The sequence below is a fragment of the Podarcis erhardii genome, assembly GCF_964252035.2.
Source record: "Podarcis erhardii genome assembly, chromosome: 16".
Lineage (NCBI taxonomy): Eukaryota > Metazoa > Chordata > Lepidosauria > Squamata > Lacertidae > Podarcis > Podarcis erhardii.
In genome coordinates this window covers 9744266-9768585 of record NC_138514.1, presented here as the reverse complement: position 1 = coordinate 9768585, position 24320 = coordinate 9744266, and the positions used below count along the sequence as shown (strand labels likewise).

General features: G+C 43.2%; 1 protein-coding gene across 1 annotated transcript in view; it reads right to left on the bottom strand.

Moving 5' to 3' along the window:
* The window catches only part of NUDCD3 (NudC domain containing 3), a 56528-nt gene extending 34413 nt beyond the window's left edge, over positions 1-22115 (bottom strand). The window contains exons 1-2 of the mRNA XM_081843353.1: positions 21723-22115; positions 17050-17366 (exon numbers count right to left, since the gene is read on the bottom strand). Coding sequence (XP_081699479.1) covers positions 17050-17366; positions 21723-21920 — 515 coding nt within the window. The 5' untranslated portion in view covers positions 21921-22115. The remainder of the gene's footprint in view (positions 1-17049; positions 17367-21722) is intronic.
* Between the last annotated feature and the right edge of the window lie 2205 nt (positions 22116-24320).

The following is a 24320-nucleotide window of genomic DNA, read 5'->3' as shown; positions in this document are numbered from 1 at the left end:
AATAGGGTTATGAAAGAGATGCAGAGGGAAAAATCGTTAAATTAAGATCCACAATTTGGGGGGGGGGGAGTCAAATGGGATTACATATATATGTTTTTATTTTGCTTGTATATGTAAAATAGAAAATGCATATATATACACACACACACACACACACACACACACACACACACTTTTCCTTGGGAATGACACACTATCTATCTATCTATCTATATCTATATATATATCTATATATATATAGTGTGTCATTCCCAAGGAAGTATTTTGAAGCTGTGATTGGAGGAGTACAAATCTTGATAAAGCAGGGAGGCTGATGGCTGCAGTTTTGGGAGCTGAGTGTTGCCAAGGAAAGAGGTCCCCTTTTCTGGAGGACACACGTTGTACAGCTTTGGAGCATTTCTGGACAGTGAGACAGTAATTGGGGTAAGGAACATGTTTTCCACTGGCAACTGCCTCAGTATTTAGAAAATTAGGATCTGGCCTTTGTCATATATGCACTGCTCGTGTCACCTGACTGCTGTGCTGGGTTCTACCTTATTACTGCACTCCACCAACAACTGGGAAAAAGAGCTAAATGGACAACTGCAGAAGATCACCACTGGAGTTTTAAATTCCAGATATGGTTATGTAAAGGTAAAGGGACCCCTGACCATTAGGTCCAGTCGTGGCCGACTCTGGGGTTGCGGCGCTCATCTCGCTTTATTGGCCGAGGGAGCCGGCGTACAGCTTCCGGGTCATGTGGCCAGCATGACTAAGCCGCTTCTGGTGAACCAGGGCAGTGCACGGAAACGCTGTTTACCTTCCCGCCGAAGCGGTACCTATTTATCTACTTGCACTTTGGCGTGCTTTCGAACTGCTAGGTTGGCAGGAGCAGGGACCGAGCAACAGGAGCTCACCCCATTGCGGGGATTCGAACCGCCGACCTTCTGATCGGCAAGTTCTAGGCTCTGTGGTTTAACCCACAGCGCCACCCTATGGTTATGTACATGCAGCCTAAACAAAATAAAGAATTCATTCATCAATCTCCAACAGCTTAGGGCTTGTAAGTTCCACACATTAATTAAGCCATGCTCAGGGTTTGGTCATCAATGAGGGAAAATACTCGCAAGTATCTATGTCCAAGTTCACCAAACAAGTGGGTCCCAGACTGAACCGCAGGCTTGATCTGAATGTCAGTTTTAAAATGCTTGAAGACTCATTTTCAAAGAAGTGGAATTCTTCTGGGCCCTGGCCTCAATAGTCTCCCTAGGTCATGCCCCCTACAGGCCCCACCATCCTCAGCTCTGCTCTGCACCCTCCTCAAGGGCTTTGACTTGCTGGAATGTAGCTGCACACTTAATTGTGATTGTGTCTCTTGCTTACCTGGATGAAAGATAAGAGAGAAACATCGGGCTTTTGGATGGCTGGAATGCAGCCTACTGCACAAAAGAGTCACATCTACTGGTCCACCTACTTTCATCTCTCGTCACACTCATGGGTGACCAGAGAGGAAAAGCCATGCATTTTTGAAGACCCACAAGCAAAAGCAGAAACCTGCAAATGGCAGACTGGGAGCTGACAAGCCTCAACGGTACCAGAAATTGCAATGCAAAGCTATTGTAAGAAGCATCAGAATACTTGGGGGGGGGGTGTCTAGAACTGGACAGATGCAGGGTGGCAAGCTTGTTTGTTAAGAAGCATCTTCAGAACAAGCAGAAAGTACCCAGGGTGCTTTAAGACAGTGATAGCCAACTTGGTGCCCTCTGGAAGACATTGGGACCCCAGCTCCTATCATCCCCAGCCAGTACAGCAGATGATCAGGGATAATGGGAGCATAGGTCCAGTAACATCGGGCTACCCATGCCTTAGGGGAATGAGCTGCTGTTGGCACCTTACAGACATTCAGGGAATGCATTTCTGGGAATCAATCATGCCTGTGCTGGAGACAGAGGGCAAGAAGGAGGTCTACTCAGAAGACAAACCCTAGGAGGAACGATCATGGCAATCCAAACCACCTGCCATGCTGGCCACCTAAATAAGAACAGAAAACCGCAGCGGTGGCCAAAAAATCAAAACTGTTGAAACTGTAGGAGGAGAGGGTTGGGAAACGTCAGCTTTTAAATAAAGGGTTCGGCATTGCTCATACTTAGCTGATGGTAGTGGGGATGATGGGTGCGTCCATGTGTTCCGCCTTGTTCTATTTTTGCTTCAATGTGTCATGGGGTGGTGGTGAAAGCTTGCTTATTTATTTATTTATTTATTTATTTAAACCAAACATAAACACCAACAAATCTGGTGTTCATCTCCTTTCAACAGCCATGGTCATTTGTATCTATCGTTCTTTCTCCTCCTCCAGCCCAAGAGTCCACAGGTGCGATGTGCCACTGGTGAGCACAGTGTTGGGGAGAATTGGCATCTTTCTCCTGAGTTTGGAGGAGAGAAATGACTTTCCCAGACAGTATGTAGAGCCGTGCAGATGCATGGAAAGCAGTGAGATTCCTTGCTGCTGTTCTGAGTGCGTGAAACTCAGAGCAGAGCAGAACTGAGGAGGGCAGCAGGGACTTCTTCATTCCAAGTAGCCTGCACTTGAGCACCAAAGGACATCAAACAAAGCACTGTCTTTTCCTCAGCAGAAAGGGGGAGTCAGCTTGACTATCAAGGCTCAAAGTTGAAGCCTAGAGTTGCTGTCCCTCGTGATTTCATTCATTCATTCTGTGTATATGGCACAGAACTTGGAATTCCCGAGAATCTTCATTTACCTTCTTTAAAAAAAAAAAAGGTGCCTTCCCAAACTCATGATTTGATGCAAATAGTTGCAGATCTACGTAACATGTGTAAAGTGATTTCAGCATTCTGGAGCAGTGTCAGCCTGCGGAGTTCTGTTCTTCCCACATTGCTCCCTGGCAGGCTGTTTTACTGCTCCATCTTCATTTCTTCTTGCACATTACTAAAATACTCCAGATTCTGCAAACACAGGGTTCCACATTTAGCTCTGGCAGCAGCGACCACCACTAAGCAGAATCAACTAAGCCGAATCAAAAGATTCTGCAAACACTTAAGAGATGCTCTTTGGAACATGCAAACTGAGCAAACACATGTAAAAAACAACAACCTGGCATGCATAAATGCTATCAGTTGACAGAATTCAGCATTTAGCATGTAATTCCGGGTTAATTATTTTTAATGCAGATTTTTCTTTCAAAAAACATACATCCTGAATAGCCCCCAATAGGCATTTCTATGTCTATGTTTTAGGAAAGATTCCTTATAGCATTAACAATGATTTTGCTCTCTGAAACCACCTGGGACATGACGTATTTTGAGTTTGCATGCTGCTAAAGGTTTTTATTACAGTGGCTTACTGTAGGAACCATATTAGACATGCAGGAGATTTCATATATGGACAGGACAGCAAATGCATGGAGGAGCCGGGGCGTGGTGAAGTTTGTCAAAGTTATACCCAAAGCCAGCAGGAGACATTCTCCAAGATGTTTGGAAAAGGTTTCATCTGTTACCTGCTCCTTTAAGCTATATATGTCAAGGGTTGAACCTGCATGCAGGGCATGAAGAAGAAGAAGAAGAAGAAGAAGAAGAAGAAGAAGAAGAAGAAGAAGAAGGGGAGGAGTTTGGATTTGATATCCCACCTTTCACTCCCTTTAAGGAGTCTCAAAGCGGCTAACATTCTCCTTTCCCTTCCTCCCCCACAAAAAACACTCTGTGAGGTGAGTGGGGCTGAGAGACTTCAGAGAAGTGTGACTAGCCCAAGGTCACCCAGCAGCTGCATGTGGAGGAGCGGAGACGCGAACCCGGTTCCCCAGATTACGAGACTACCACTCTTAACCACACCACACTGGCTCTCCTACCTACAGCAATAGCCCCCATCACACGTGCCCAAAGAGGTTCCTTCATCACTTTTCTGCCGCTTAACGAGCCCGAAGTCTATTTCAAGGAGGGCGAAACAGAAACCCCTAGCTGCCACTAGGCTGTCCCCAGGCACTTGAACGTTTTTTATCTCTAAAGCTACTCATCCAAACAGGAGTGAAAAGAGAAATCTTCAAGATTTGAGGTTGCAATCCTAAACAAGTCTACAAGGAAATACTTCTCACGGAAAACAGTAGACCTGAACAGGGCAGGTATCTTTTCAAAGGAAAGGAGTGGGTCCCAGATACTGTACCCACTTACTCTGGGTTACCCAAAAAGCACAGCAAGAACACGGAGTTAACAGCAAAATGATTCAGCTGAGAAATAACCAAGTTTCAAGCTAGCATGAAAACTGCATGAGGTCCTTTCATAGGCCTTCTCAAAGCCAGCATGTAGGAAGCCTGGCATTTCACAGAAAGGCACCCTGCATAGGAAAACAGACTGGAATTTATTTCAGTGGTCAGGCATTTAAATCATCTCTTTGACAGCAGCCTACGGCAAGAAGAGCCCATCAAAGTAATTAACTAGGAGGTCAGAAATGCAAAGGAATGAACCGAGGACAGTAAGGAACATTTCATACGAGATATTCCTATTGATAGATGAGCAGCAATGGAAAGCAACTAATATAGTATTTTTCCTGAAATTGGTTCTTCCTCAACTGTCACCTAGGAATGGGCATTCCACCAAGGTACCTAAGCTAGTGCCATCCCTGTTGGTTGTTAAAAGAAATGTAACTTTAAGAACTTGTGCCTAAATTTGCTTGTTTCCTTTCTCCCGCTCCATTCCTTTTTCCATTAGAATTTTAAGGCCATGTGTTTAGGTTTTTATTGACTTCCAAGCTGCTCTAGGAGAATAAATACATGGGTGTTGCACCAAGATTCTAATAAGGCACTCCAGACTTCCTTGTGCAAGGCCACAGAAGTACTCAACACTGCTAAAAAGCCACTAAAAAGCCCCTTAGAAGTCTGAACAGCCCCTTAGAAAGGGACCATGGGTTACAAATCAATAAGGTTAATAGAGCGAACATGTCTCAGAGAAGAATACAATACCACCATCTACTGGTGATCCGAGGAAGACACAAGGCTAAGAAAACTTATTTGACCATGAGTCAATAAAGAACGTTTTTGCTACTGCAAGATACGGGGTGTGCAAATATACACCGAAAGGACTCACATGTTTGCACATCAATTGGATGTACCTATAATGGTCACTGCCTGCACAACACGAGGTTGTCACTGCTACAAATGCTGTACTGTGTTCACTTATGGCTAGGGTGGGGAACCTGTTGTCTGACTACAGCTCCCATCAGCCCCAGCCAGCATGACCTATGGTCAGGAATGATGCATTTTGTAGTCCAACAACATCTCCACCTCCATCGTTCTGCCCGTACACTGAGGTCCAGCGTCGAGGGCCTTCTGGCGGTTCCCTCATTGCGAGAAGCAAAGCTAACAGGGAACCAGGCAGAGGGCCTTCTCGGTAGTGGCGCCCGCCCTGTGGAACGCCCTCCCATCAGATGTCAAAGCGATCAACAACTACCTGACATTCGGAAGACATCTTCAGGCAGCCCTGTTCAGGGAAGTTTTTAATGTGTGATTTTAGTGTATTTTTGGTTTCTGTGGAAGCCGCCCAGAGTGGCTGGGGAAACCCAGCCAGATGGGCGGGGTACAAATAATAAATTATTATATTATTATCTAGGGGGCAGAAGGTTCCTCAGCCCATTCACTAATAACATTTGGAGGTTCAAAGCTGCCAAGTCTAGCCCTGACATAAGGACACCGAGGTTCCTGTTATACATCCAACAAGGCTGGATCAGGATTAGGACACCACACGTGCTGGCTTTCTAAAGTAACCTTTCTGTTAATTATTCTACAAACCAGGGAATCATCATGTTTTCAGAATAGCAAGCAAGTTACGTCATGTTGCAAAAGAACACAACTTACAGTGGTGCCTCGCAAGACGAAATTAATCCGTTCCGTGAGGCTCTTCGTATAGCAGTTTTTTCGTCTTGCGAAGCAAGCCCATTGACAGCTTAGCGGATTAGCGCTATTAACAGTTTAGCGGCTTTTAGCGGATCAGCTGATAAGCGGCTTATCAGCGGATCAGCTGATAAGCGGCTTAGGGCTTAGGAAAGGGGGGGGGGAGGAAAAAAAACCCCGCAGGAACTCGCAAGACATTTTCGTCTTGCGAAGCAAGCCCATAGGGAAATTCGTTTTGCGAAGCGCCTCCAAAACGGAAAACCCTTTCGTCTAGCGGGTTTTCCGTCTTGCAAGGCGTTCGTCTTGCGGGACACCACTGTATTTTTTTCAGCTCATAGATGTGCTTGTCAATTGCATACGACTTGTGGCAGAAGAATGAAAGCTTCCTGATTTAATTTATGGCAGGGCCTGTGTTAAGGACTTAACTTTGTTGACACTGAATGGCTAAAATGCAGCCTTTAGCACAGGGGTAGGTAACCTAAGGCCCGGGAGCTGGATGTGGCCCATTTGCCTTCTCAATCCAGCCCACAGACGGTCTAGGAATCAGCATGTTTTTACATGAGTAGAATGTGTCCTTCTATTTAAAATGCATCTCTGGGTTATTTGTGGGGCCTGTCTGGTATTTTTGCATGAGTAGTAGAATGTGTGCTTTTATTTAAAATGCATCTCTGGGTTATTTGTGGGGCATGGGAATTCGTTCCTTTCCCCCCCCAAAAAATATAGTCCGGCCCACCACATGATCTGAGGGACGGTGAACTGGCCCATGGCTGAAAAAGTTTGCTGACCCCTACTCTACAAGTCCACAGACAGAAAGATGGACTCCGTCGTGGCTAGGAAATTTGGGCCAAGGGCAGTGCTTTCAATCCTCACACAACGCTTACATACACAAACTACCAGAAAGGAGACTTTAAAGACTGTATCAATACATTAGAATTAGAATCAGGCTTTTCACCCAAGGAGGACCAATTTTATTTTATTTTTACTAACAGTGATTTCAATAGGGGCCTTTTTCAAACCTAGACATCCTGAATTACCCACTTCTAAAGCCACAATGCTGCATTGAGGGAACCAGAGTTTGTTTTGGAGAGGGTTTCACTGAAGTTTCTCCATTTTAATGAGCAATGATTTTAAGCCAAGAAACCATGTTTTATTTAAACCAAGTCACACGCTGTCCTCTTGCCTGCAGCAAAGGGAGTTTTTTCTTGGTTAACAAAACAGCAGGAAGAGAGAGCAAAATGTAGGTTCAGTTGGGTTTTGTGTCCTCATTTCCAGAGTTAGGCACCCAGATCCCAAAGCAAATAATTGATATGGAAGACATGATACACTCAAGCTCTGAAGCTGCATTTAGATTTCCAACAGCCGATTGAAGTTGTAAGTCTTCATTAATACAAAAGAAAGTTATGGGCCTTAATTTTTTTGTCAATGGAACAAAAGCACAATCCAACCTTGCCCACTGACCAACAGGAACGTTCCTCATTATTAATTAATTAATTAATTAATTAATTAAATTTATGTACCGCCCTATACCAGAGGGTCTTATATACCCACCCTATACCACTCAGGCACAAGATGCAGCATATTTTAGAAAGTCAAAGCTTAATTTATAGCCATTTGCAGCCCCCATATTTTTTTACTGGATGTCAAACACAGCCTGAGGCAATGTGGAATCCAAGATGAACTCAGTTGTGGTCCCTCTTTGATTACAAATGAAAAATACATTTCAGAATCATGTCCTGACAGTTTGTTTTCAAAATATATGTATAAACTATGCAAGTTACCAGCGCCAATTCAAATAAAACAAGCAGCATTGAGTACAATATTGTATACTGGACCCATTAAAACAATGGAAACACATTCTTAGGCCCATGTGGATAGGACAGAAAAGATGCTATACATTCAGGATGATATCAAACAATTGGCTCCATCTTGTACCCCATCTGGATAGCTTGTAAACCAGAAAGTGGTGGTGGTGAGTGGAATAAGAGGTACCAGGTAACATTTTGGATCGGCATTACAATCCCTCCTTTGGACTGTCATGCATGCAAATTCAGCATGCCGCCATTCATACAACTCCATCTGGAAGTACCTTTGAAAATTTCAATTTCTAGGTGCGGCAGAAGGTATGGCAAAAGTAAGCCCCATCTACCTTGAACCTAAGAAAATAATCTCTCTTCCTTGGGTTTGATTATCTGTATTTGTGACAACAGTGTCAGGCTGGATCTGTACACCCCAGACTGTACCATTTCAGGCTATGGGAGGGGGGTATAACTTTTGGCTGCTTCCCCACCTAAAAGATCATTAGCAAGTAGAATACTATCAGGAAGTGTGGATCTAGCCTAGTTCTAATACTATTCTGTGTTCAGAAACAAAACAACAGCAATAACAACAAACAAAGAAACAACAACAACAACAAATACCCTTCCTATCTGACTGGGCTGCCCCAGCCACTCTGGGCAGCTTCTAACAGGTTCCACAGGGTTGGTGCCACTACCAAAAAGGCCCTCTGTCTGGTTCCCTGTAAATTCACTTCTCACAGTGAGGGAACAGCCAGAAGGCCCTTGGAGCTCAGTGTCCAGGCTGAACGATGGGAGTGGAGACACTCCGTCAGGTATACAGGGCCGAGGCCGTTTAGGGCTTTAAAGGTCAGCACCAACACTTTGAATAGTGCTCAGAAACGTACCGGAAGCCAAAGTAGGTCTTTCAGGACCAGTGTTATATGGTCCCAGCAGCTGCTCCCAGTCACCAGTCCAGTTGCTACATTCTGGGTTAGTTGTAGTTTCCAAGTCACCTTCAAAGGTAGCCCCACATTGCAGTAGTCCAAGTGGGAGATAACCAGAGCATGTATCACTCTGGTGATATAGGGCGCAGGTAAGGTAGGGTCTCAGCCGGCGTACCAGGAAGTTCATATCAGACAGCAGTGCTAACCTTTGGGCCTTCAGATATGGTTAGACTACAGTTCCTATCTACCTGACCACTGGTCATGCTGGCTTGAGATGATGGGAACTATGGTCCAACAACTTCTAGAGGGTCAAAAGTTAGCTACCCCTGACATAAAAGACCATTCAGAGTTGTAGTCATCAGCTTACAGTCTATTAAATTATTCCAGCATTCTACCTCATTACCAGGGAAACAACCACCAGCAGTCATACATCAGGGAAACTGAACATACCTGCAAATATAGGCTTAACGATGCAAATGTGCAAAACATATTGTTTTAAAATAAAGCCCAACCCACTTTAAAATTGGCTGCATGCTTCCAAAACTAGCATTTGTGATTCATGCATGGATTTTCAATGAACTAGCACCCAGAGGCTGTAAAATGCCAAAGAATTAAAGTTTAAATAGCAGGTCCTTTTTGACTTTGTTATCACATGGTGCCACAACATAGACATAACGCTTTGATCAACTTAAAAAAAAATCTAGGCTTCCAACTGTTTCCAGTTTCAATCAATTTTTAGAAGCCAGCTCCACATCTTGATAGTTTGCCAGCCTACCCAGTCAGCTGAGCGGACATCTCTCACCCTAACTCAACACGACATTAAGAGTTGACAAGACAAGCCTACCAGAGAGCCAAACCCAGCAGACACTATCATTATTTGCCTAGCAATAGACAGCTTGCTCTACTTAAGCGTACAAAAAGTAGCAGGGAGCCTACAGACACAATATGCCTGGTGCCCTAGGAGGAATGACCAGTAGCACATTGAAAAGAACTTAAGGAAAATCTCAATGGACAAAATCGTCCTTTGATCGATAGATGAATCTTTTTATCCCATGTAATTTTTTTCCATTCTGACTCACTGCACCTAATCCAGGATTGGGGCATGATTGACTAACACCATCAGAAACGCAAGTTTTTTAAAAGCACCATCACTTCTGAAATACATAGGTAGGTTAAAAAACAAACCTTGGTGGTTTATTATTATTATTATTATTATTATTATTATTATTATTATTATTATTATTTTGGTTATTTAAACATTCCAGCAGAGGACTGGAGCAACTTTTTCAGCCCTAGAAGTGCATTCCTTTCTGGGGAACCTTCCAAGTACTGCATGGCAGTTGAAAGCAGAGCTCCTCCTGCTGGGACTTATGGATGGAGATATATATATATATATACACACACACACACACACACACACACACACACACACAGCATGGAACACTATCCCAATACATGATCACAGCAGTGAAACTTTTATATGTACAAAGATGGAAAGATTGATCATTACCTACCATGGAGGAATGGTTGTCAAAATTACTGGACTTAGCTGAGATAACAAAGCATATACCTGTTGCCCTAACAAGAAAACAGCAACAACTAGCTGCCACATGGGTTGGATCCATAGTTTACTGGGATCTACCCTGATATGCTCCTAAATAGATACATGCCATTAGGTAGACACTTGAAAATACCCTGGCGTGAACCTCCACTATAAACCTATGATAGAGAGGTAGAGGGAGTCCTTCTGAAGCAGAAGTATCTCTCACTGCAAAGCCCAACAATGACAATCTTAATCTATTTGCTTTGTTCTTCATATCAATGGCCTGCAATGTCATAAATTCCTTCCAGTAGCACCTTAGAGACCAACTAAGTTTGTTATTGTTATTATAGTTGGGTCTCTAAGGTGCTACTGGAAGGAATTCTTTTATTTTGTTTCGAACACGGCTACCTACCTGTAACTACTGCAATGTCATGTCGCTGAACTACGCACTCCAGCAATAATGCCTAGTGCCTTTACCAAACCTGTGGTATACTGAAATAGGCATGTGTGCTAGAAGTTGGTGCCTTTTAAAGATATCCTGCCCATCTTACTTTTACGTTTCTAAGTTTACAGCTCCAATTCTGGGTCACAGAAAGCTTCCAGGCATGCAACACTTTTGAAAGGGAACAAACAGATCTCACAAGTGTGTTGATTCTGCTGTTCCAGCGTAACCCAGTTTTGCTTAATATAGCAGCTCCTACTATTTTCTCCTACCATGGAGAGGACAGCCAGTTCAGCTCTACTTGCAAGCAATCCCTTGTGCTTCAACTTACAAAGGCACCATCGCTCCTGGCTCTACTTCAGAAACCTCAACCACCTATGCTGCGCCACACTTCTCCGAAAAGAGCTTATACTTGCTTCTCATCCCTCATTTCCAATAACTTCAAGAGACGCAACTCTTCCAATACCAGGCCTATGTCCAAGCAGGTCTTTATGAAGGAAACTGACTGGTTTTTTAAAAAGCTGGAGAACTTGAACAAACAAGTGTGATCATTTCCAAATTTTCTCTTCCTCTTGTTAGCTACTTATCAGCTGGCGAGTTTGTGCACTAAATTTCTGGTGGAAGAATCTCATCTCTTTCAGGGATTGAGGTGTGGATTCATATGTCATGTACACAAACAAAGGTATATATCAGCAAAAAGAAAGGAAGGAAGGAAGGAAGGAAGGAAGGAAGTCTTCTGTTTGGGGGAGCTTAGTGTTCTCCTCTGTTGGGTCAAATTTTCACCTTCGTTGGTTAAACTCCCTCAGCCTAGCCAATGATTAAAGCATTTTCCAATCCTGTGGAAGGCTAAAATAAAAGAGAAGCAGATGCTCCCAGCCTGGTGCCCACCATACCTTATGACCACTTCTCTAATCATACCTGACCATTGTCCATGCTAGGGCTGATGGGAACTGGAATCCAACAACATCCGGGAAGCACCAGGTTAGAGAAGGCTGGCCTGGAAGCAGTCAAGGTGTAGGGACATTCCAACATGAACCAACTTCCTGGTCTTAAGAGAGATGTAACTTAGACCCCAGTTCCATAAATGGGGTGAAGAAAAGACTAATTTATGCAGCTAAATACACCGTGGATCCTCTTGCTCAGACAATTATCACCCAGTAGTTTGTATTGTTGTGCTTTTGATTTTTTAAAAACTTCTTTTCCCCCCAATGCCATGGAAGTGCCAATTTCACTTTAAGCGCCTTCCACTCAGGCCACTCCACACCAAGTCAAATTACTAAGAAAGCTGTCTGACTTCCAAAGCGTCTGCTGTGCCAACAGAAAAATAAGGCAACCAAGAGAGTTCAGCCTTCTACATAAAAACAAAGGCGCAAATGAGAATCGGGAGTCAAACAATGTAAACAGAACTCAGGAGGCTGACTGATCTGTGGCACATGTGACACTATTTTAAATACTGTGAGGCAAATGTATGCAGAGTAAAATCTAAAAGAGGGCCAAGTGAGAAGGCAGCACTCAAAATAAAAAAGGAGCTGAGCTCAGACATCGAGAACGATGGAGAGAGCTGCTTGTCAAAGCAGATGGAAATGTCTGGGCACAAAGAGTGTTGCAATTCACAGCCTCGCACTACCCAGATGGCAATAAAACAGGCACACTTTATTCTGATCTTTCTGAAGTTGGAGACATGAAGATCAGATGGCAACATTTCCTACATAGGATCTTTTAGGGATGGAAGCCAAGCCAATATAGGCTTTGGCAAGAGCATCAGAAAAATGATATCCCATCTCATTCCATTAAGCATTTGTTGCAATACTACTCAAAGTTGTGATGTGCTGCATCTAAATGTAAGACCAGAAGGAATGAGGAGGAAAGACTGCATTGTATGTGTCTTGTGATAATGAGAGGCCTCTATATAGCTGCCAGGTGATGATTACTTTGTTGGCATATTGCATGAGAAAAATCTACTTTGAGATTAGATTCATGTTTCATTCTTGCCATCTTCCAGGAGGAAGAACACGGGTGAACACAAAAGGTTTTAAATTTTAGATTCTACCTGTACCAAGTCTATCTAGAAGAAGAAGAAGAGGAGTTTGGATTTGATATCCCGCCTTTCACTCCCTTTAAGGAGTCTCAAAGCGGCTAACATTCTCCTTTCCCTTCCTCCCCCACAACAAACACTCTGTGAAGTGAGTGGGGCTGAAAGACTTTAGAGAAGTGTGACTAGCCCAAGGTCACCCAGCAGCTGCATGTGGAGGAGCAGAGACGCGAACCCGGTTCCCCAGATTACGAGACTACCACTCTTAACCACTACACCACACTGGCTCTCCAGTGCCACTGGCTCATAACAATACTATCTAGATCAGTATTGTCTAGACTGACTGACAGATTTTCAGCATTTCAGACAGAAGTCTCTTCCATTCCTATCTCGAGATGCCAGAGATCGAACATGGGATCTCTTGAATCCAAAACATGTGATTTATGGTTTTCTCCCAGTCAAGTGATATGGCACACACATTTACCACCACTTCTGTGCTTCTAAGTTCTAGAAAAACATACAAAGATATAAGGACGTTTCGGGAGATAAGAATGACCATCCTGCACAGGGGCTGTGCACATTTGTGTAAGGTGTTAACCAAGGTCCAAATGCTTTTAGCCAGCTGCTCTTGTACTCTACCTGTATATTTGATTTGGCCTGGAAAGACATTCTATCACAATTACTGAAAGTGGCAGTAATTAAGGCATTTCAACTAACAAACTAATTCAGTTTTCACTGAATGCATATTTTATCGTGCTTGAACTTGATTTGTACAGAAAGGGCTAGAAAGCACGTGGGGATTGTTTTGGTTAAATGTTAGAAAAATGAGAGAAATTTGGGCCTTCAGCCCAGGAGCTACTACCACTCGTACACATATATATAGTAGAATCATAGAATTGTAGAGTTCTATACAAGGGTCATCTAGTCCAACTCCCTGCAATGCAGGAATAAATGATGCACCTCCACATATTACTGCTTCCTCAAACACATTACTACTTGCTATTTTCTTTCTATCATCTAAACATGCCCCACATTTGAAGAAAACACCATATTCCTGAAACTACAAGAGCAAGTATACTGACTTTTTGTACAAAATAAGAAGCAGAGATATAAGCACACCTCATCTACATACCAGATGAAGACTAATAATGTTCATCTTATTCACAGTTTGCAAGATGGTATATTAGAGACATGTTTCAATTTCTGGGTGATGAGACTTGGGAAAACTATGTTGTCTTCATGTAAAGAGAGTTTGAAATACTATTGCAGAATTTCAATTTCCATCCATTTGTTGCTAGAAAGGAACATCATAGCATCTTGCTTAGCCAGGCTCTCAGGAGCGAATTTTGTCTGGAGGGAAACCTCAGAGACCTCACATATTCTTCAATATGCTTTAGAGTCTATGTTATCCATTTAGTGGATGCCAACACCACCCAGTGGCAAGCGTATACCAACTACAGCAGTTCTGCAAGAAAAGTTGGATGGCACACAATTCTTGAACTTTTCAGGAGCAAAAGCCTGCATATTAGCTAAACAAGAGGGAGACATAATTGACCAAAAGCTGTATGTTTAGGGAATCTTCTGGTATTGGTGTAGTGATTCATTAATATAACCCTACCAAATACTAGACCTGTACAATGTATCAATACCCAGGACTGGTATGAGGGCCAGAGCTTGATGGCTGCTTCACCTGGTAGTATATTGCAGGTGAAACCACCGCTGCCGAGTCTCTCTACCATCAGCACCAAGTGTGTGAGGGACAAACAAGCTCAGAAGCAGCGGCAGTTTCACCTGCAATATACCACTGGGTAAAGCAGCCATTAAACTCTGGCCCTCCTACCACTGAGGGAGGAACAAGCTACATTGCCCCCACCTCTCCCCCAGCTTGCATGAGCCGGAGTTGGGGAGGTGGCTCCTTTACACTTCTGTGTTCAGGGGCACACAGCTGCTTGGGAGACTTCGGAGCTCGCTCAGCTGCAGAGCAGGAGCCTTCCTGCCCCCCAGCTGAGCAGTGCAAATAAGCTGCCCCAAAGGCTCTGGGGTCCCTGCCCCAAAGGCTCTGGGGTGAAAGCGCCTCAGCTCCCGTAGTGAGAGCTGCAGCAGTTTCACCCCACAAATCGCAGGCTGGGGGCATTGCAGCTCATTTCAACATTGTAGTGTATCACCAGATCATGATGTTTGGGCTGGCTAAAGGCAGATGAAAGGGACAGCACTGCTACCCAAATGAGCAGCCATGATTCATATAGGACATTTCACACCTTCAAAAAGCCTGCTCCACACATACAGTCTCAGTAACTCTTACAAAGCCCTATAAGGTAGGTTGATCATATTTCAAACAGAACAGTGGTTTTCCCAAGATGAAGCCAATGGCCAAGGCAAGATCTGGAGACCAGCTCTTAGCTCACACTCGTCATCACTATGTTAAACACTGCTTTTCTTCCAGAGTAAAAATGCTCCATCCTCTCATACATCAACACTAGAAAATAGTGCCCAACAGGATCTTTTCCCCATGTAGGATGCTAAACCCATTCCAACACTCCACAGGCAATTGTGAAACCATCTTGTTCAGTGTTTGAGATGCAGAGATTGGTGGTTTCTGGCTTTTGGCAAGCTGCCTTTCCAAACCAACAGGAAGTGCAATGTCCACAATGGATGTCAGGATTCTAAGAGATTCCTATGACAGTAAAGCTTCCCCCATCCTGCAGCCATACCATCAAACTGATAAAAAGGTAAAGATAAAGGGACCCCTGACCATTAGGTCCAGTCGTGACCGACTCTGGGGTTGTGGCGCTCATCTTGCTTTACTGGCCGAGGGAGCCGGCGTACAGCTTCCGGGTCATGTGGCCGGCATGACTAAGCTGCTTCTGGCAAACCAGAGCAGCGCACGGAAACGCCGTTTCAAGCAGAAACTCAGTATCAAATATTTCACCTTGCCTTCCTAAGTGACTAGACTACCAACAAAGGACTTACATGGCAGTACACAAAAGCTTTTACGTTATCAGTACCTTGAGAAATACACTCACCAGCTGTGTCACATTCTGCTGCTAGCACATGCAGCTTGGGATGTCCGTAAAAAAATGCATTTCAAAAATTCCATTTCCAATATACTTTTTTCTATATTACACATACAAAGCTCCCTAACATGTCACAAAAGAATTCATCCAAAGCTAATTAGTGTCTACCTCACAAAATTAAACATAATTCGTCTTAATTCCACTCTGAAGTACTATTTCCAAGGTGATTAGTCTTTAAACATTGAAAGCATCTTCCCAGACCCATCTTTATATTAGCAGAAACTCAGATAAACATAATGTAAGTGACAGGAACTAGGCATGGGTGTTAAGAGACGAGTGGAGATATTTAAGAATCAGCAACACAAACTTTAAGTTATCTCTGGAAAAGCTAGAAATTCTATTGAAAAATAAACAAAATAAATGTTCAGCTTTTAGGTTTCACCTACAATGAAGAGCAGCAAGAAGAGCAAGAAAATGCACATATCAAGCACATAATAGACAGCGGGTTCCCCAATACTTGCAAATTAGGCAAGGTTTCTCCCTAAAGCCACCACAGGCCAGTATACTTGTTGTGGTGATATAACTAGTTTGGCAAGTGTACATCAAATAAATTCCATAGAGTATTCTCACCAAGATTTACATACTGGGTTGCAGCCTCTCGTTTAAGCCTAGTCTACACATACAAGAGAACAGGCCACACCACTTTAAACTCCCAGTGAAAAATCTTTTAGATGTTTACTCATACAGAAAAAAACCTGCCTTGATAAAAGAAATCTAATACATCAAGGAGGGAGATTCCAGCACAGCCCTTTGTCAGCTCTGCTGGTTTTCTACCTATACAGTAGTGTGTTTGATGTGGGAGAGCACGAATCTTGCACCTACATTCAGAAGTGAGAAAGGGCCATAGGTCAATAGTAGAGAACATGTTTTCCTTGCAGATGGTCTCAAGATCAATCTTGGCTTCTCCATTTTTTAAAAGTACCAGGTACCAGGTACCAGGTGATGGGAAAGAACTCCACCTGAGGCACTGAAGAACTTCTGCAACTCAGGAGTGGAGCGATGTCATATATTCCACCACCTCTGCTGTTTACCATTGCATTCTGTTGCACAGACAATGCTCCTGTTTCTTCCAAGCAATAGGCTGCCAGGCCCATGGCTGATGCCACCATGCGAGAAACAGCCACATGAAGGCTTAACTGTTAGCACATTTCTGTATATATCCAAAAGGCTGCTGCATAGATTCATCCACTGAAATAGCACCGGGGGCACTTGCTCACAAATAAACATGTTTCCCTAGTGGCCCTCTTAAGAAAAATGAACCCGTTCCAAGCCTACAGGCTAAGCCATATTATAGATACATTGTCAGTTCATTTCTCTTCAGCAAAATGTTCAACGAGGTCAAAGCACCATAGCGGTCACTCACCTGGGCAGCTCTGCTGGCTGACTTTCTAAAGGGGCAGCAACAGCCTCCGGTGGCTCCACGGCTGCATTGGCGGCTTGTGCATCTACTTTCTCCTCCACTGCCACGGGCTCCTGTGACTCTGTAGCCTTTCCACCCTCCGATACAGAGTCATCACCCACTGCTGCACTGATCTCAACCTCCTCAGCTACAGCTGGCACCACCTTCGCTCTCTCTCCTGCAGCTGCTATGTCCTCCTCTCTTTTCTTCACTTTTTCCTGAAGTTCTTGCTGTCTTCTGTCATCATCTTGGCGGGCCAGGTGTTCAAAATTTTTGAAAGCCTGAAAGTGATACAGCAAACAAAGCAACAGCCCAACCATTAACCTATAGATAACAATAAGAGAACGGATGGAAAGGGTGGTTTGTTTGGTTTTCAGAGGAGTGACAGAACTGCTCCTTGAAACAGACTGCTTTGTGGATGACCTACAGAAACAAAGCCATTTATATTTCTAAAAAAACAAGTGCTGAAGCTTTGGAAGGACAATCAGCCCATGGTATTATCACTGAAGAATGGGAAATTATGCAGAAAGAACTATACTAAACATAAACTTCTAGTGAGATGCTGTAGGGCAGTGGTGGGGGACTGGACACAGTCAGCAGGCCAGATCATCATCATCATCATCATCATCATCAATTTTTATGTATACCCTGCCCTCTCTGCCCAGGGCTGGGATCAGGGCGGCTAACACCAAATATGAATTACAATAAAACGCAATAGAAAAAGAAAAAAGCCTCACCCTTCATTGGCACTCACCTGGCACCACAGTGATGGCAGGTGACCTTTCTTTGAGCCCACACTTTTCTTTGGAATACCCAACAACCTTGTAAGGGCCCTGAAAGCCTTGCTGAGGGCCTTGCAAAGCACTATATTGTGAAAAGCCTTAAAATATTGACCAACCAGCTATTTGTCAGGTCTTCTGAAGCCCCATGCAAAGCTCTCCACAAGACCCAACAGATGATACTTGGGTCTTGCAGAACCCTTTGCAGGTTTATCAACAGTGCTTGAAAAGCCCCTTTCTGCTTGCTACCTACCCCACACATTACCTCAGGCATAGGGGAGGTGGGCATAGCTTGGCCAAAATGGCCTTGCAGACCAAATAAGAAGGCCTGGTGGGGACCAATTAGGCCCGTGGACTAAAGGTTTTCCACCCCTGCTGTAGAGTTTCCACAAAAACTCAGGGCCAGAGATAAAAAATACAAGTAGTATCTTTAAAATGCCACAACAGTATTTGTTGTGTGTGTTTGGTGTAACAGACCTGTTTAGCTACCCCTACAAAATTAAAACGTAATGACACGTAACTGCAACATCTTTTCTCATAGCCTTGTACACAACCATCTGCCTCATCACTATAGACAACAAGGAGTTAACTGAGTCCTCTTAAGTGAGCAGGTTACAGGAAAAAGGATATAGCACTCTAGCAGCCCACCTCATTTCTAAGCTGGGCAAAGTCCTTCATAAAGAAGATAAAATGCAGATTTTAAGAGAATAACAAGGGCCATCTAAACTGCCACAGGGATGAGGGTGAGGAAGAATAAATTGTAGCAGGCTCATCTTCCTCTCTAATTGCCATGTGTTAACTCCCACCCCTATCCGAACAAGACACTGAACAAAAACATATCCACCCGTCTCATAGCCACACGCACACAGGGTCAGTTATTTCACAAACACACTTGGATCTAAGTGTTTAATCTATTCATGCTTCTGATGCCCAGTTTTTATGAAGCAGCTGACAAAAATAATTCAATAGCCATTCTAGAACAGTCAACTGTTCCAAGAATAGACTGGAGAGGTCAGGCTGAAGTGGATATCAATCTGCAGGCCAGACTTCTGTCTGAGACAGCATTAACAAATGCGTGTAAAAAAGATACATGGGTAAGATGTGGGCAAAACCATAGTCCAGTATCAAATTGCAACCTGTAGTGTGCAGTAAAAAAGCCAAAGCCTGCTGCATTTTCACCAGATTTGCTACAAGAAAACCTGGGAATCTAGGAAGAAGAACAAGCCTGGGAAACAGCTAGATGACAGCAGTAATGAGATCTAAGGAAGGGTCAATGCAGGAAAAACAGCTAATTAATGCTAGACTTCTGTCCCACTATTTGCCACTGGGATCTTTCCCTCTCTTTTAAAAGTAAAGGAGTGGGTGGGTGGGTGTGACAAGAGTGAGAGAGACATGAAATTAAGAAAGCACCATTTCAATTTAGGATTAGGTACAAAAGAAAACTTTATTTAATCATACTCCTACAAGGAAGTAAAAGAAGCCCTAACACAGCTTTTATTTCTAGTTATCAAAAATAAAGCTCTTCTGGTGAGAAATTTAAAAAACTTCAGAACGAACTTTTCTCTAGTTTGGTTACAGAACTCTCTGGAGGTCTAATGCTAAGAAGATAAGCATTTCTAGAAATCAAAGGTGCTTTTCAATCTTAGTCATACCTGGAAAGAGACCCAATAAAGTCAATGGGCTTAAGGAATTTATTGGTACCATACATTAACTTTAAATAATAATAATTTGCTCAAATGCATTGTTATTACCTTAACTAAAATATATTCAACTTTAATAATTGATTCTTTTTTACAAAACAGTCTCTTATTTCAAAAAAAATGGTTGGACTTTTGCCAAAGACACCTCTTAATTCAAGTCATGTATATAAAGCCATTGTATATCCACCATCCAATAAATCACAAAGGAGGGGGATTCTTAATTATATTTTGGAATCACTAAGATCTTGCAAGAGAATGTTGGGTCTCATTGTTTCACTGATTTAGCCCCTTAAGAATGTGGGATATCCTATATTTATACCAATATACACTGTGAGAAGGGAGAAGAGCACCCATACTCCTCAAAAAAAAGTACAGCTGGTGCAATTTACAATTATTTTTAGTCTTATTTATGTTTATGGAGATGACAGAGAAAGTCACTTTACATTTCTGGCACATTATAAATTTAATTAATTAAGGCTGCAACCTTATACCCACTTATATGGGAGTAGGCATGTAAAAGGTTGCACTTAACTCTACACTTAAGACAGTGGATAAAGAGCAAGAATTTTGCATCCAGGGAACCAAGCACCCAACTGCCAAAGGTGGGTGAGCAAGGTGAGCTAAAAGAGAATTAAAAAAACCACAATCTAATTCTTATCAATCTAATAAAGACTGGGTTTGCAATGTGAATGGACTGGAGTGACAATGCCATCATAGGGCAATGTGTCAGAAAGGAAATTAATTCTGTTTTGTTTTATGTAAGCCATCATGGGAATTGTACCAGGTGAAGAGGGAAAATAGAACTGAAACAGACATATATCTGCCACCAAGGATTATACTTTATGCATGAAAGTGGGCTCTAGCCCAAAAGAACATAGCAGTGTAATTCTGAGTTTTGTCTGTGGCACCTTAGAGACTGTTTGTTGAGTTTGCTGTGACAAACTGACGCAGCTACTCCTGCGGAATGCGGTGTAGTTGTTAATGTTGGGCTAGGACTGGGAAGGCTCCTGGTTCGAAACCCAACTCAGGCATGAAGCTCACTTTGAGCCAGTCTCTCTGTGTCTCTTATCTCTCTCTCTGTCTCTCTCTCTCTCTCACACACACACACACCCTTCTCTTAGGCTGTGCCTAATATATCCCCACTGGGATGCTGCAATTATTAAAACAAGGGTGGAAAAAGATAACCCTAAATTCATTGAAGCCAGGGGGGGAAACATCTCACAGAGCAACGAATATTTGTATAAACAACAGATCGGCTACTGCAGAGCTTTAAAAATGGTCTGATTTGTTATTCTTTATTAGGCCTCATACTCACTTGTCTCCAAGCAACTTTGGACGCATTTTGTTGTTGTGTTGAAAGGCAAACCTACCTTGTAACTGTTCAAGAAACACCCTATAATTCCTTAACCATATACGGGCAAAAAACAATCTGCTCCGATAGAATCCACCACAAGAAACTCCATAGCATAAGGCTTCGTGGACTAAAGCTTCCCTTCCGCCTACGAAAGCCATGGAAATAAACAACTATCTGACTTTTAGAAAACATCTGAAGGCAGCCCTGTTTAGGGAAGTTTTTAATGTTTGGTATTTTATCAAGAATTTAATATTCTGTTGGGAGCCACCCAGAGAGGATGGGGAAACCCAGCCAAATAATAATAATAATTTTTTATTTATACCCCGCCCTCCCCAGCCAAGGCCGGGCTCAGAGCGGCTTACAAGCAATAATAAAAACAAGATGAATGATTACAACTTAAAAACAAAAATAAAATACAACATTAAAATAATGGAAGATTAAAATATTAAAATGTAGCCTCATCGCAGGAGGAGAAGGAAAAGAAAGAAAAAGAGAGAGGGAGGGAGGGAATCAAATGGGCGGGGTATAAATATATTTATTATTATTATTATTATTATTATTATTATTATTATTATTATTATTATTATTATTATTATTATAAAATAAATATTTATGGAGTCTTCAGAGATGCCCTGCCGGGACCGTGCTGCTTTTTTTTTTGTTTTTGTTTTGCTGACAGAGAGAGTTAAACCTCCCGGAAATGGCTACCTAAATAAGGATTCGTATGGAACAAAAACAAATAATTCTTCATTTTGAGTGAAGGGCAAGGGAGCTGGGCGAGGAGCCCCAGCCTCTCGGACTCACCCGAAGCGCCATGCACTTGGCCACCCCCGGAGGGAAGCCGAGCCGGTCGGCCGGCTGCACCAGGAGCCGGTAGAAGTCGGTCTTTCGGTACAAGAAGCCGAAGAGGATGTTCAGGAACTCCTGGACGTTCCCCACATGCTGCAAGATGCCCAGCAGCGCCTGGTCGTACATGTCCGTCATAGCGGCTGCCCGCTCCATGGAAGCCAGCCGAGGCGGGAGGCGAGGCCTGGTCGAAAGACGCCGGAGGACACGGCGAGGCCGGGCGGGCGGGCGGGCGGGCGACCAGCCTCCCGCTCCAAGCAACGAGCGCCTGGGAACTCCGACTGGAGAGTCCGCCGCTGTCACGGCAACCCTCACTCGGTGGGGCAACCCGGTGACGTGATGGCGGCGGGCACTTCCGGTCCGGCGCGGAAATGGGTCCGTCCCCGAACAGCTTCCCGGCGCGGCGGAGCCGGAAGGTTCCGCTTCGGCATTTAAAACGGGAGAGAGTCTTCGACGGCTTTGGGGAGGAATTTACTACATCCCTCCGCGTGGTGGAAGCAACTTTATTGGGCTCTGCCCATTTACCTGGGAGTAAGCCCCGTGGGGTGGCTTGCTTCTGAGCAGACGTGTGAGGTTGAATTATTGTTGTTTCTTTTTTTAAAATAAATATTTTTTATTATTGTTTTGACAAAGTAGTAATCATAAATGAGAATAAAAACGTGCACCCCACCCCCGAGACCATTGCATTGTACTATCCCGCCTCCCAAAATTTCATCGCCTCTTGCGATCGTTTGACCCCCTTTTCTTTTTAACAGTAGAAATTATGCAAACACGTTCCAGATCTCCTCAAAATAATTTCTCCTGCATATTTCCCATCTGCCTGGGAGTAAGCCCCGCTGGGTGGCTTGCTTCTGAGCAGACGTGTCAGGTTGCATTATTGTTGTTTCTTTTTTTAAAAAAAGTTTTATTTATTTTTATTTTGACAAAGTAATAATAAATAAATAAGAATAAAAACGTGCACCCCACCCCCGAGACCATTGCATTGTAACTATCCAACCTCCAAAAATTTCAACACCTCTTGCGATGGTTTGACCCCTTTCCATTTTAACAGTACAAATTCTACAAACACCTTCACTATCTCCTCAAAATCATTTCTCCTGCATATTCCCCATCTTACCTTAATAGCACATTAATTTATCATTAAAAGATATATCCCACACCTCTTTATACCATTCTTCCATTTTATATTCACCTTGCCCCTCTTTATACCATTCTTCCATTTTATATTCACCTTGCCCCTTCCACTTCCTAGCTATAATAACTGGTACAGCTGTCAATAAATTTGTGAGCCATTCCTTCCTAAACTGTTTATCTTCCACCCCATCGTAAATTGGTATAATGCTACCTCTAGACTTTTGATCAGCTTCAATTCAGGGATTTCTGTTATCTCCTTAAACACCGTTTGCCAAAAAAAATATACATATTTACACCCCCACCACATGTGAACATAAGTCCCAGTTTCCTGTTTCTAACGTTATTATCATCATCATTATCATTGATGGCTTGCATTCAAACCATTTCCAGCACCATTTGGAATACATGACTGTTCTTTCCCCCTGAGGTGGTATAATAGACCTGCAATAGTTTTTTTAATACCCCCACACTTTTTAAAAATCACCTGCAAATAGAAAACTTGCATATTCTAACTGCCTTCTAGCAGACATTTTACCTGTTGGGCTGATTTCCTCTTTGCAGAGAGTGGGCCCCCCCCCTTTATGGGAGCATTTAAAAAAGACATCATCCACCTGTAGTCTGAAGTGTTAGAGCCCATACTACCTTCTTAGCATTCTGTTATCATCAAAATTATCACATTAACCCTACTGTGTGGAAATCCCTTGCAGACAACTGCAGTGCCTGGAGACAAAGATGCCTTTCCCAACACAAAAGCAGGACCAGCACCCTTCCTGCATACTGCCTCTCACAGGGAAGGTATAACATTGCCATTGGAGCTAGTACCCTTATTGTCCATGAAGTTGTCTAATCCTCGTTTGAAGTCATCCAAGTTGGTGGACATTACAACTTCTTCTGAGACTGAAATCCACAGTGTAACTATGTGCTATGTAAGGAATTCCTTTCTTTCCTCTGTGCTGTATCTTCAGAGTGGATATGTACAGTGGTACCTCAGGTTACATATGCTTCAGGTTACACACTCCGCTTACTCAGAAATATTACCTCGGGTTAAGAACTTTGCTTCAGGGTGAGAACAGAAATCGTGCTCCAGCGGCGCAGCAGGAGGCCCCATTAGCTAAAGTGGTGCTTCAGGTTAAGAACAGTTTCAGGTTAAGTACGGACCTCCGGAACGAATTAAGTAATTAACCCGAGGTACCACTGTATATGATTACTGCCTAAAGCAGCCACAAGCTGCAGCTCTGATTTTAACGAACATCAAAACTAGGGGAGGATTTTTAACTCTTTGTCCCTGGATTACTTTTTCAATGTAGCCCTCCAACACCTCCCCGCAAGCTGCTATTAACCCTGTAGCGGGAAAGATACTGTTGTGTGTATTCCTTACCAAAGGAGACTGAGGCTGGATCTACACTGATCTGGAAAACGCTG